The following is a 12222-nucleotide window of genomic DNA, read 5'->3' as shown; positions in this document are numbered from 1 at the left end:
GAAGTAGGCAGGGACCGTGGAAGCCAGATGAGGGACCTGTGTTCCTGGCTTGGCTGTGTGAGCATTTGTGAGCTCATTTGTTGTGACCGGGCAGCAGCGGCTTCCAGCAGCCTGCTCCTGGGGCTGCTTACATCTTTTACAGTGCTGAAACACGTGGCACGCTGCAGCACAGCTCGATGGCAGCCGGATGTAGCTGTGGTAACCGATGTTGTCATCTCCACCTGCCTCTTTTTTGGGATCTGCTGGCTGAATAGTGTGTATATCTTACCCTTACATGTGCAATTACACTCTGGCAATTACAGGCTGTCCTGCCATCTGACTAATTACATAGGCTGTAAAGTATGATGGTGGATGACGTGGCTGTGTCCTACTTAGCTTTTCTTGCTATGAGATTGTAATGTCTGGCAGTGGACACTTGGAAGCAGAACCTGCTTCTACTGCCACAGCTCTCTGCTTGTGATTAAAAATTAAAGCTGTTAGTTGACCTCAGTCATCGCTACGTACTGAATCGATGTCAGAATTTAGTGTTGAGTGGAGAAACTGGCAAAGTTGGGAAATAACTGAAATGTTACATAAACCCTTGTGTACTAGATAAGGTTTTGGGAATCTGAAATAGACGTCCTTTCTTAGAAATGGTTGATTTTTGTCAGCTATCTTGAGAGAGGGGAAAAAACCTACTTCGCTTTTAGTGCTAAGAGGAAAATGGCATGAATAACATTTTCTGCTTGGTGAATTGTGATTGTGGTCTGACTCTAGTTTGTTCCAAATTTTGAAGGCCACTTTGATTCTGAAAAGCGATCTTTCCAAATGCTGTAATGATGTCTTTATCAAGCAGCTGTAAAACCAAGTTTGAGCTGAATTGAATTAATCAGTGATTCTTACCTGTACACTTATTGAAAATTAAAGCTTCCTCAGTGAGTGAACAGCTGTAGGACAGCAGGTGCGTGAAACAGAGGTAAGCCTACAGAGCTTTGCTCTTTTTTTGAGGATCTTCACTCAACACATCTGTGTTGGAGTACTCTTTGATGGCGACAAATATGATGAGCTTGTACTGATACTAAAGCTGAAATTGGCCTTGTATTTGGAACTCTGATAAGTACGTTGCCGTATGAAATAGAAAATTATCCACTTCTCTCAGCTGTGTTATTGCTGAAGAGCTAACAGAGTAAGAGGAAGGATCCACTGATGAACAAAAAGAGCAGTGGCAGCTTTAAATACACATGGGGAATAGGTTTCTGTTACTGCTGTTGCTTCTCAAGGAAGAGCTACACTTGATGTTGTAAGGCAGTTATGAGTTGCTATTAATATAACTTAATATTAACTGTATTTCAGATGCAAATGCATTTGGATGTTGGCATGCTGTTCAATTTCTAGCGATAAGTCATTTTAAACTATTATTTATGTGTTTAACAGCCTTTTGTTTTAATCTTGTCCCCTAGATTTATATGAGTACAGCATACTGAGGTTGTTTGTTGGTTTGTTTGGCACAAACAGGACTTTGGCTCTGCTTTCAAAGAATAGGAAGTTGGGAGTTTTGATGGAGCAGGACATTTGCATGTGAAAAGCTTGCTTGTGACTGTGGGAAAATAAATTCTAAATTTGATCTGGATGTCATTTAAGGGAAGCAGAGGACATTTATTGCAATGGTGCCGGCAGCATAGAAATGATGGTGTACGTGATTAGATGTCAGGGAAGCTGTGCCTGTTTGTGGCTGTCATTTGTTACCTTTTTCTTCTGGATGCGGCAGACTGATAGTCTTGTCACAAATTTCAAACTAGTGGCTTAGTTTTGCCCTTCCTGGCAGCCTTGAATGCAACGCATATTTTAAAATCTGTTTTCTCATTTCAGGGGCTAGTTAGGATTGGTGTATCATTTCTTCCTAGCTACTGATAAAACCTATGTTTTGGGGCTTAGCACAGAAGTAAAAATGCCAAATAATTCAACTGCAGTAGAACCAGAAGATTTTATCATAGCGAGAATGACCTGATACTGGCTACAACAGATTTCTGATGCAAAAATTTCAAAATTCAGAGTTTCAACTAGCTTAAAAGTTAGGAAGTCACGTTTTTGATCAAGAAATTCAAATAACATTTAGTATATTATTAAACGTTTCAGTAATCTGAAAAACAGAGCAGCTCGATGTCAGAGACTTTATGAATGCATAAATAGTAAATTTCTCAGTTGGCATGCTTTTTAGTTTAACTTATTTGAACACTAATAAATTATCATCATTTAACTATAAAAATGGAAATAACCTTGTTTATATTTATAATCATATCAGTGGAATGACCTTGCATTTGGAAATGCCTATTCTTTTTTAAACATGTTTAAACATTGCACTTATCACTTCCTTTCTGAATGCTGTTTGAATGGTAAAATCTACCAATGGATTTTATTATATTCTTAATTATAAAAGCAGCAGCTAAGGTAATTACTAAGTTTAGCCTAAATGCCAAAGTTTCTTATACTGCCTTTTAATGTACTTGATGTACTCTAGGTTACTGTGTGATCTCAGATCAAAGGGTAACATGTTTGATTAGATTTAGAATATTCCAAATTCACAGTGCAGTGGCAGTGCTTTTGTGGAAGTGTATGCATTAGGAAGAGCTTCCCATTTGCTTATGTTTCTTAACATTTGCGTGATTCATGGGGTGTACAGTACGTGTAAATGAGCAAGGTCACTACCACCTTGTTTTTAAAATAAGCATGCAAACGTTTGAGTAGACTCTTTTCTTTGCTAAAATAATGGCAACAGCGATATTCAATATAAATGAGTACATATGCAGAGAAAAATTTGCACGTGTAGAGATGAATAATTCAGAGATTATAGGATTACAGTTGACAGAAAGGAAAGAACTTCCCCCAACTCCAAGTACTTTGGCATTCTGGGTATACTGAAAAATAGGTGGACTGGATTTCCTTCTGTGTTCAATGTGCTAATAGAATGTAAGGTTCCTCCAGCACATCTGAAAGGGAGATAATGAAGTTTTCTATTTGTTTTACATTATTAATTTTTTCAGGAGTTTTGGAAGATCTTATTTCTTTCTGTCTATTGTGCCTCTTCTGATTCTTCATACCTGTTTCACCTTACAGACCAACTACTTACAAATTGCAAGACACATGCAATTCATATACAAAATAGATCTAGTAATGAAGGGGTAAAGGATATTCTTTATAAAGTATGTGTTTATTGAGGTAGTTTGTTTAAAACAAAGCTATTGTATTTTTCCCTGGCAGTTACATAACTTTTTGGCATGATTCTGGTGTTATTATTGGATTAATGATGCTCAGTTTTCTCCTCCATCATTTTTTCTCACTTACCAAAGGTCCTTGGAAAGCACTTAGATAGACTAAGCAAATACCATCTGGGCAGTTGAATAAAAGTGTGTAAAAAATATTTAATTACATGTAGGGCATGTTTTGTTCTGAATAACAAAAGCTTGTCGAATGAACTCTGTGTCCTGCAGCTTTTGTTTTGGGGGCTTCTTGAAGCTGATGCAACCTAGAGAGAAATCAGAGGGGTTTTATGTGCTGCTCACAGACAAGTGCCCCTTTGGGGTTTTAATCAGAGGAAACCACAGCTGTCATATTGATTAAATGAAATGTCTTCTCATTCTTAACATGTCACTGTTACGTTTTTATCCCATGTATGAAGTATGAATTTTCTTTCACTAGCCAGTCTTATTTTGAGTCATATTAAGGGACACGGTGTATATTGGAGAAGTGATTACTAGATTGTGGGTGCACTTCAGTGTAGTTAGTCCCATATTACAATACAGAACCTCAGCTTCCATTTTGACACGGTGTAAAGCGTTATACCCTGAATAGCTGAAGAGCTGATATAAGTATGAATAAAGATTTATTTATTTTTTTCCAGAATGAAATTGCTGTCAGAACTCTTTTGTATGTTTCTTATATTTAGGCTGGTTGAAGGTGATGGCAAGCTCAGGGAAGAAGAAAGGAGAGAATCTTCCCACCCTTCATTTAAAAATAAAAAAAAATTAAGCTCAGAAGAAAAAGTTGAAAAAATTTGTCACATTGATATTAAAGGCATCAACTTTGTTCTAAGAATTGAACACAGTTTATCAACTCACAGGTCTAAACTTTTGGGCTCTAATAACAGAATTTGTTGTGTAAGTCTTGTTCGCCCAGCTGAAAATTTTGGACTCCCAAGCTGGTGATGGCTAGTGGTTGGATAACAACAAATGTTCGGAGCTAGAGGAGAAAAGAGAGCTGCAATGGCCAGCTAAGCTACCCATGTCTGTTACTACTTCTTGTGATAAACCACTTTCAGACCTCTCTTAATTAGCTCTTTCTAACTCATATGAACTGTAATTTTCTTTTTTTAATATGTTGCTGTCTTTCTAAATTTTCTCGTGGTGGCGCTTCTTGTTTTATCTACTCAGGTTGATAATGAGTAAATCTTACTGTAGTGCTCCCGCTGCCTCCATCATTAGTTTCTTTCTAGTATTTCTTTCTGCAATAGAAGCTGCCTTTATGTGCAGGATGTTCAGGTTCTTGCAGTGGCCTAGCAGGTTTCATCACTGCTCTGGCTGATCCCCCTTTGGACTGGGAGGGTGCAGTAAATTCTCAGGTGTTTTCTAGTCTTCCTTTTTTGAGGTTTGTATGCATTTAGACTTTCCTTTTGCTTTCATATAGCTTAATTATATTGACTTTTTTTATACCATACTGCATTTTTTTTTTCCTCTCGCCTGCCTCACGCCTTCTATTCAATATTATTTTTTTCTTCTTTGCAGTTGTTATCGTATTGCTTCTATAGCACTAGTGTTTGTATTTCCATAGGCAGGAAGAAGGCCATGGAGAGGTTTAAATCCTGAAGGAAAAAGATATCTTGTATAGTCAGCAGTCCAGGCCATTTCATGTTCAAATCTGCTAATGTGATTGTGCTATGTAAATGGAAATTTCAGAGTGGCTCGTAAAAGTGATGCATAGGCACTGCATCCTGCAGTGAAAAATGGTCAGCTTTGCACTTGCTGCTGGTTGAGTTTCACATCCTTTCTACAGCTAGCAGTTTGAGTCGTATACTCTGGTATAAAAAAAAATAGAAGTATTTTCGGGTGAAGATTTGTATTGTCATTCCTGAAGTGTGTTAGGCTTGGTTTGGACTTGCATATTGAAGTGGTAACTATTAATAACTTTTTCCAAGCACGTACTGTTGCACCTTTGCTGACTGAATTTGTAGTCTAGGTTGTAGCTCTAAGGCAGTCCATCTCATGTAATATATCAAGCTTGTAATTTTGTTTTGTTTTTGAAGGAAGCCAAGCAGTATATAGTAGTGGGCGCTTCCTACAAACTGGAAACTTTTTCAGGGATTGCTGGGCAGAGCGTTATGGCTGGGGCCTTGGTGCTGGGTGCTGCTCCTGCTGCAGTGGGGCAGCTGACACATCCTCCTCGGAGAGCTCTGTGCTGAGGGAAAACGAAGGGCTGAGAGCTGGAGGGAGGTACGCTGTGCTGTGGCTCCGTGGGCACTGTCTGGCATGGGCTTTATGGGAGGGGGAAAATGCCTCCAGGGTGGATGCTGAGTTGCTGCATGTGGATTGGTGATGGCACAGAAAACGTTGATGATCGAGAGGTGGTATCTCCTGAAGGCTGTATCTCCTGATGGTCCAGCTGTGATACTCAGATATCTTCTCAGCATTGCTTGAGAGGTGAAGCTGGAAGTTTGAGGGAAGTTCAAACTTTGTGTTGATGAACTGGGGGCTCTGTATAATGGCATGCAGAGCAAATCACATTTGTTCAGGTTATCAGCCAAACACACAAACTTGGCTTCTCAATCAGAAGGGATTTTGTGCATATAATGGTTCCAAATGTGTTTGTAGATTTTCTTCTGAGAAACCAGTTCCTAGTTGAAAGAGTGTAAATGGCTGTGACTTGAATTTGGGTATTAGGTTTACATCAGTGGAAGAACTAGCTTGGAACTTGGATTTATATTTGTACCTCTTGAAGCGGCAAAACCATAGCAGAGGTTCATAATTTCTAAAATGATAGATTGCTTTCCTTTTGTTCTCAAACACTTTGGCTATTAATGAAGCAAATTGTGCTTGCTGGCTTCTACTCAGCTATTCTGGATGTAGAGTGTACTGATGTAAATCAGCAGTTTCTGCTTCTATAAATAGGCTTCGGTAGCAGCTGCAGAGCAAAACTGACAAGCTTCTGGTCATTTTTATTATTGCTATCCAGAAGTTGTTTGAATAGCTGTGAAAATGTCCTGTGGTGTGTGTGCTTGCTGTTGTGGTATTTGCAGGCTGAGCTGAGGTTACGAGTGGGAAGGGAGCACATTTAGATGCCAGCAGTGTGAGAGTCGATGCAGAGTGTTCCATATTTCTCTGTTTGGGAGTCCCTAAGCTAAGTATGGAGCTCTTTTACATAAAATATATGTTACTCAGGAGGCTGAAAGTCAGCAATTCTTAAATGGGGTTTGGAGACTGAACTTTTCTAAGGGCGTTATGGATGAATGCATCCATTACTTGCATCCCTGCTTGGAGACCATTATCATATTGTGCCCTTAGAAGTTGTCCCTCCCCTTCCACAGTCCATAGGAACTCCACCGCTGCTGTCCCCATTTTGGAAGCAGAATGGAAAGTGGTACTAGCGGTGCTAGTGGGACTAGCAAGGAGGTGGAATGTTAGCAGGCTGACCATTGCTGTGACTGGATGGACACAGGAGAGTTTGTGAAGAGTACTGAATATCTTTGGCATTTAATTGAGGTCCTATGTTTGTGTATGTGTTGAGGTGGTGGATTTTGTTCTTTTTTTTTTTTCCTTGAAATCTTGCTTTTGAGAATCATAGTGCAAGGTCTGATGAAATACCTTGAACTACAAAAATAACTTTCCTGTAATAAAGGCACGCTTGCTTTCTGTGCCGCTCTAAAGTACATGTTGTCAAATGGACGGTAGATTCAGCTTGTGCTGAAGCATACAGAATTACTTTAATTTCCCTCTCTAATAAAAGCACGTTTCTTGAATCTTGGTACTCAATCTGTATAAAAAACATATGAAGGAAAGGAGATTGTAAAGCAGAGGATTACAATGGCAGGTGGGTGTACAGAGCACTTGTCACCTGCTACTGCTACAAAGTCACCTGCTGGTCACCAGACTTTGTCACCAGAATCATTGGCCTGTAAGGAGGCTAAAGATGACTGAAGTGAAGGTTCCTGTATCCCTAATCCTAGCAAACCAGGAACTGAATTTTGTTAGCATATTATTTGTGTGTTTTACCATTGGTTTAAACTGTATTCTTTATGCTGAGTTAGGTTCTACTAACTAATGTTAACTAATTCTAGGAGAAATACTTTGAGGACTAGGCTTTTAGCTCATTAATTCTAATGGTATTTGAAATGAAATATGTTCTTATATATGGATATCCTCTGGTTTGACAGTCTAAATATTTTAAGTGCACTTCTACTAGAATTGTAGGTCATACTGATTCTTTGCAGAAGGAAATACAAAGTGAAGATGATCAAAACATTCAGGAAAACAATAAGAACTTATCCTTTTCAAATGTGAATGGAATCACTTTTAAATTCAGCTGCCACTTCAAGGGAATAGTAGTAATTAATTCACAGTGGCTGAGTGCTTCCATTTTTAATGACCATTTGTGGCAATAGTGAGGTCAGTATAATTGAGAGAGTTGAGGAATATGTACGAAGTTTAAAAGGGAGCTTGAATTCTGTAATAGGAACGTTTTGTCTCATTGGACAAACAAACCAGATCACAACTATAAAGAGTATTAAGTATTTTTGAGTGCTTTTAAAATTGTTTACGAAAGTGTGATATAAGAAGTTCCGCTTTAAAATATGAAAATGTTTGTAGAAAAGATCAGCATGTTGTATACCATCCTAATTCCTTTAATAAAATACTGAAACTGTTAAAATACAAAGTTACTATCTTTTGTGTAGTAGAAAAAAATGTAAAGGAGGAAAAGTGGTAACCTTTATGTACAGTTAGTTTGAATTCTGTAATTCAGTGTCCTTTAAAGATAGGCAAAATGAGTTAATTCCATGAATCTTTGTGTGAGAGACTTACTGAATAAACCTTCTTATTTCTGCTTTCAGTCAGCAGATAAGCAGCGAGCCCTAGAAGAAACCAAAGCCTACACAACCCAGTCATTAGCAAGCGTAGCCTATCTGATCAACACTTTGGCCAACAATGTTCTCCAAATGCTGGATATCCAGGCATCCCAACTTCGACGCATGGAATCTTCTATCAACCATATTTCACAAGTGAGACTTCTTTCTTGATTTTGTTGTTATTGTCGTTCTTTGTTCTTGAAATTATACAGCAAGTAAAACTCTGCGTGCAACTTACCTGATGTTTTGTGAATAAGAAAAGTGGTTAGATTTAAAATGGAGGGATGCATTTCTCCTAGTAATAAATCTAGAATGGGTGTCTGTGTGATTTTTGTTTTTAGTATTGTTTATATTTTACATAGGATAAGAGATTAAATGTAGCCGAGGCCAATTTATTGTTTGGAGGTGGGTTTGTTCTGTGTATGAAGTGAAAAGGACAGGTAAACAGCTAATGGAGAATTCAGAAAATTATGTTAAGGGATGGATTAACCTTTCCAACTCTTATTCATTATTTCCTGTATGCAGATATCCTGTAAGTTGGATAGCTACAGGTTCTTAAAATTAAAAAAAAAAAAAAAAAAAAAAGTGAAATAGATGGTGGAAAACAATACTTGTCATCTTTTCCCTTTACCTGTTGCTGTCATACTAGTGGCATCTGATGGCAAAAGCATGTGTGGCTTTTCTTAATTTGTAATGAAGTAAACAGATGGCAAAGTTAACATCCCAGGTTTGTGTATAGCTACAAAACGCCTGTTGTTGCAGTTTTACTGAGCAGCAATAAAATGATATACTGTTATCAAGAAGCCATGTATGACCACCACACTGATGAGGGAGTTTTGATGACAGGAATAAGCGAAGAGGGAATTATAGGTTTGTTGGAAGTTTACATGCCCATGATGGATTAAAAAGGGAAAGTAAGAGTAATGATACAGAACTTTCTGTTTTTCTACCACTGTAGAGTTACTCGGTTTCCTTACTCAACTGTGGAAAAACACCCAACAGATGAGTAAAGTGTATTTTTATCAGTAGGTCAATGTGACTGGATGGATGCAATCTGTTTATTATGAAGAAAATGTTGTAGTTGGCTGCCATGTTCCTTTATGGTTACCTTTTTTCCACCTGAGATTTATCTTTTCTCTTGTGGATGATCACTCTGATAGTTCTCCAAAAGTTGAAACTGTGTCCGTAAAGTGGATTGAGGTCTGTTAACTTGCTTGTGCTGAAAGGGTTGCAAAACTGGTGGAGAACTATACCAGCAACATCTTGTGCTCTTTTAATGAGCTGAATGATTTACTGAGGGGTCAGATGAATTCCAAGCAGGTGCAAAGAAAGGGGCAGCCTGAATTCTCCCTTCTGGTGGTGGTATACTACTTGATGGCCTCAGCTATCTCATGTGGCTGCATCATTGGGAAAAAGCTGAGAAGTTTGATTTCTTCTGCTGCATACTTCTTGCTGATCCATAGACAACTCAATTCAACTTTTTTTTTTACCTCGGAAAATGTCAAAAGTTAGTCTGCATGCAGGTATGCATATGGGCTATGTATGTGCTGTGTCCGTCTATGCTGTGTATTTCTATTTGGATGTCATGAAGAAGTTCTTTACAGAGAGAGTGGTGAGGTGCTGGCACAGGCTGCCTAGAAAGGCTGTGGATGCTCCATTCCTGGGGGTGTTCAAGACCAGGTTGGATGAGGCCCTGGGCAGCCTGGTCTAGTATTAGATATGGAGGTTGGTGGCCATGCCTATGGCAGGGGGGTTGGAACTTGGTGATCCTTGGGGTCCCTTCCAACCCAAGCCGTTCTGTGACTTGGATGCGTGTATGTACTTCTCTGTGTGTATATGTGTGTGCATATGGTGGGTATGCCTGTGTGTATGTATACAGCTCTTAAGAGGCTAGTGCCAGCTGACAGGTATTTTGGCTGTTTGAGAGCCTAGCACAGAATAAAGAATGAAACTAGTTGAACTCAGGCCATTTTCTATTTCATTGATACATGAAGTATGTTTGTCACACAGTTTCTGTAAAGCAATTCTGGGGTAAGGTTCATGGCATTTTTAACTTTTTCCTTCTGAGAACCTGGATTTTATGCAGGTTGAGACATTAGATTGCATTGTTTTTGTCTCTTGTACAAAATGGATGGTTATTAAAAATGGAATGCTAAGTTATCAGTACCTGATACCTAGTACTAGTAATTTTTAACAGCTGAGCCTCACAGGCTGTGCTTGTACAACCAAGCAAAATTAAAATTTTCTGGTCTTTTTTTTTTTTAAATCTCTGTAGAATTGAAAACAGAAGGTTATTTTTGTTGCCTTTTTTGATTGTTTACTGTATTATCCGTATATAGGATGCTCCCCAAATCTTCATGGATGAAGTGATATCAGAAGAACAGACACTTATATGAAGTGTTCTGGTCCTAGGAACTTAAGACTAAGTTGGACTTAATGCCCTCAGAAATGGGTCCATCTGATGATACTGATGTTGTGTTATATTCTCTCTTAATTTCAGTAGCTACTTTTCTTCAGAAAAATTGATTTTTGTCACAGTTGCTATGTAATAAATAATTTCAGTTCAGTAACTCTGACTATATTTCTTCCGGAACAAGTCAAACCTGTGGAAGATTTCTTCCGTCTTTTTTTTGTTTGTTTGTCAAGTGGCATTAAATGCTTCATAGTATAATAATAGCTAATGGCCAGATTATCATTTCTCTCTGACTTGAAATGATATCAGTAATGTAGAACAGATTGGTAACTACCATCTGCTCACATTTGGCAGTGCGTTACTACACCAGTACTTTGGTCAGTACACAGTGATATTTAAATTTAGAAAACACTAGTTTAAGTTATGATATCTAGTTGTGTAGCCCTGCTTTTGATTCTCATTCAAAATCCCACATGTGCTCCAAAGAGTGGAGCAAAACTGTTTGGGTTTTAGGGAAAAAAAAAAAAAAAAAAAACTTTTACAGAAGTGCTTGTTTTGCTTAAATGTAGCTCAAACTCAGAGTCATGATACCTTCAGAAGATAAAGTATCCTAGTTCTCCATTCATATGTGGAATGCAAATTTATGTCACTTTCTGTATTTTCCTTCTGAATGTCAACTTAATCAAAGAACAGAAACTGACTGTTTGGGGATATTCAAATTGCATATAGGTCCTCAATAAGGAAATCATTTTAATGAAAGTGATTAAATCCTGTTAGTCTAACATTTATATTATTTTGTTTTGGTCTGAAGGCTGATGATTCTATCTGTTCTTACTTGCTTTCTTGATCTTTGTCTAGTAGTAGTATATAATACATATTGTTTTATATTTGAATAATTTCAACCCTAAATACTTATACAGATGATCTGTATTTATACTCATTAGAAAAATTTTGTTAAAATTTTTTCAAGTTAGCAGATACTGTGAAACATTCATCATCTCCAAATTCTTTAAAGTAATTTTGCAGATTTTCAGGTTACTATTTGTATGATGAAAAAATATTTGGTTGGATTTGGTTATAAAATGCTCTTAGTGAGAAAGTTGAACTTTAGAACTATTCTCTGCTGGTAATTATATAAACAAGTGTTCTCTCACAAAGAGTTGAAATATAGTAAGAGTGATGAGCTGTCTCCAGTGGTGCTGTAGGATGGAGAAACCTGCTTCATCCTCTTATGGAATTTGTCTCCCATGGTGTTGCCAATCATGAGCAGCGAATGGATCACAGGCTGAACTGTTTAGTAGTCAGCACATGACGCTTGGTTGAACTGCAGCAGTGTGCATGAGCTGGGTGGTCTCTGCATGGAAGTTCCCTCGAACCTTCCACTGAGCTGTCGGTGAAGGCTGGTGACTGTTTTCAGCTGTCTTTTTCTTGTGAATTATTTGAATAGCCAGACTTTTCTAAAAATGGTAAACTCTAAGAATAGACAGACTTGTCTGAAAATGCTAGTGCAAGTCTAATTTTGCACAGTAGATATTACCAGTTAATTGGGTAGGTAGCTCTTCAGCATCTTAGTATCATTATGACCTCCTACTGTACAGAATACATTTAACTTACATTGAAGCAACAGAGATGTCAAATTTTTGATGTCAGTTTTTCATTTTAAAGTCCAGTTTTCAAGCTAATTTGAAATAATAGTTTAAAAGAAGATGTATTTAAAAAA

At 37.9% G+C, this 12222-nt stretch overlaps 1 protein-coding gene across 20 annotated transcripts in view; it reads left to right on the top strand.

Moving 5' to 3' along the window:
• Nucleotides 1–12222, top strand: part of ABI2 (abl interactor 2) — a 71801-nt gene that overhangs the window by 30328 nt on the left and 29251 nt on the right. For all 20 annotated transcript variants that reach the window (XM_040703708.1, XM_040703706.2, XM_040703705.2 and 17 more), the window contains exon 2: nt 8075–8242. In XM_040703708.1, coding sequence (XP_040559642.1) covers nt 8180–8242 — 63 coding nt within the window. In that variant the 5' untranslated portion in view covers nt 8075–8179. The remainder of the gene's footprint in view (nt 1–8074; nt 8243–12222) is intronic.

Source organism: Gallus gallus, chromosome 7 (genome assembly GCF_016699485.2).
Source record: "Gallus gallus isolate bGalGal1 chromosome 7, bGalGal1.mat.broiler.GRCg7b, whole genome shotgun sequence".
Taxonomy (NCBI): Eukaryota; Metazoa; Chordata; class Aves; order Galliformes; family Phasianidae; genus Gallus; species Gallus gallus.
Note: the sequence above shows the minus strand (reverse complement) of the source record. Positions and strands in the feature narration are given on the sequence as shown.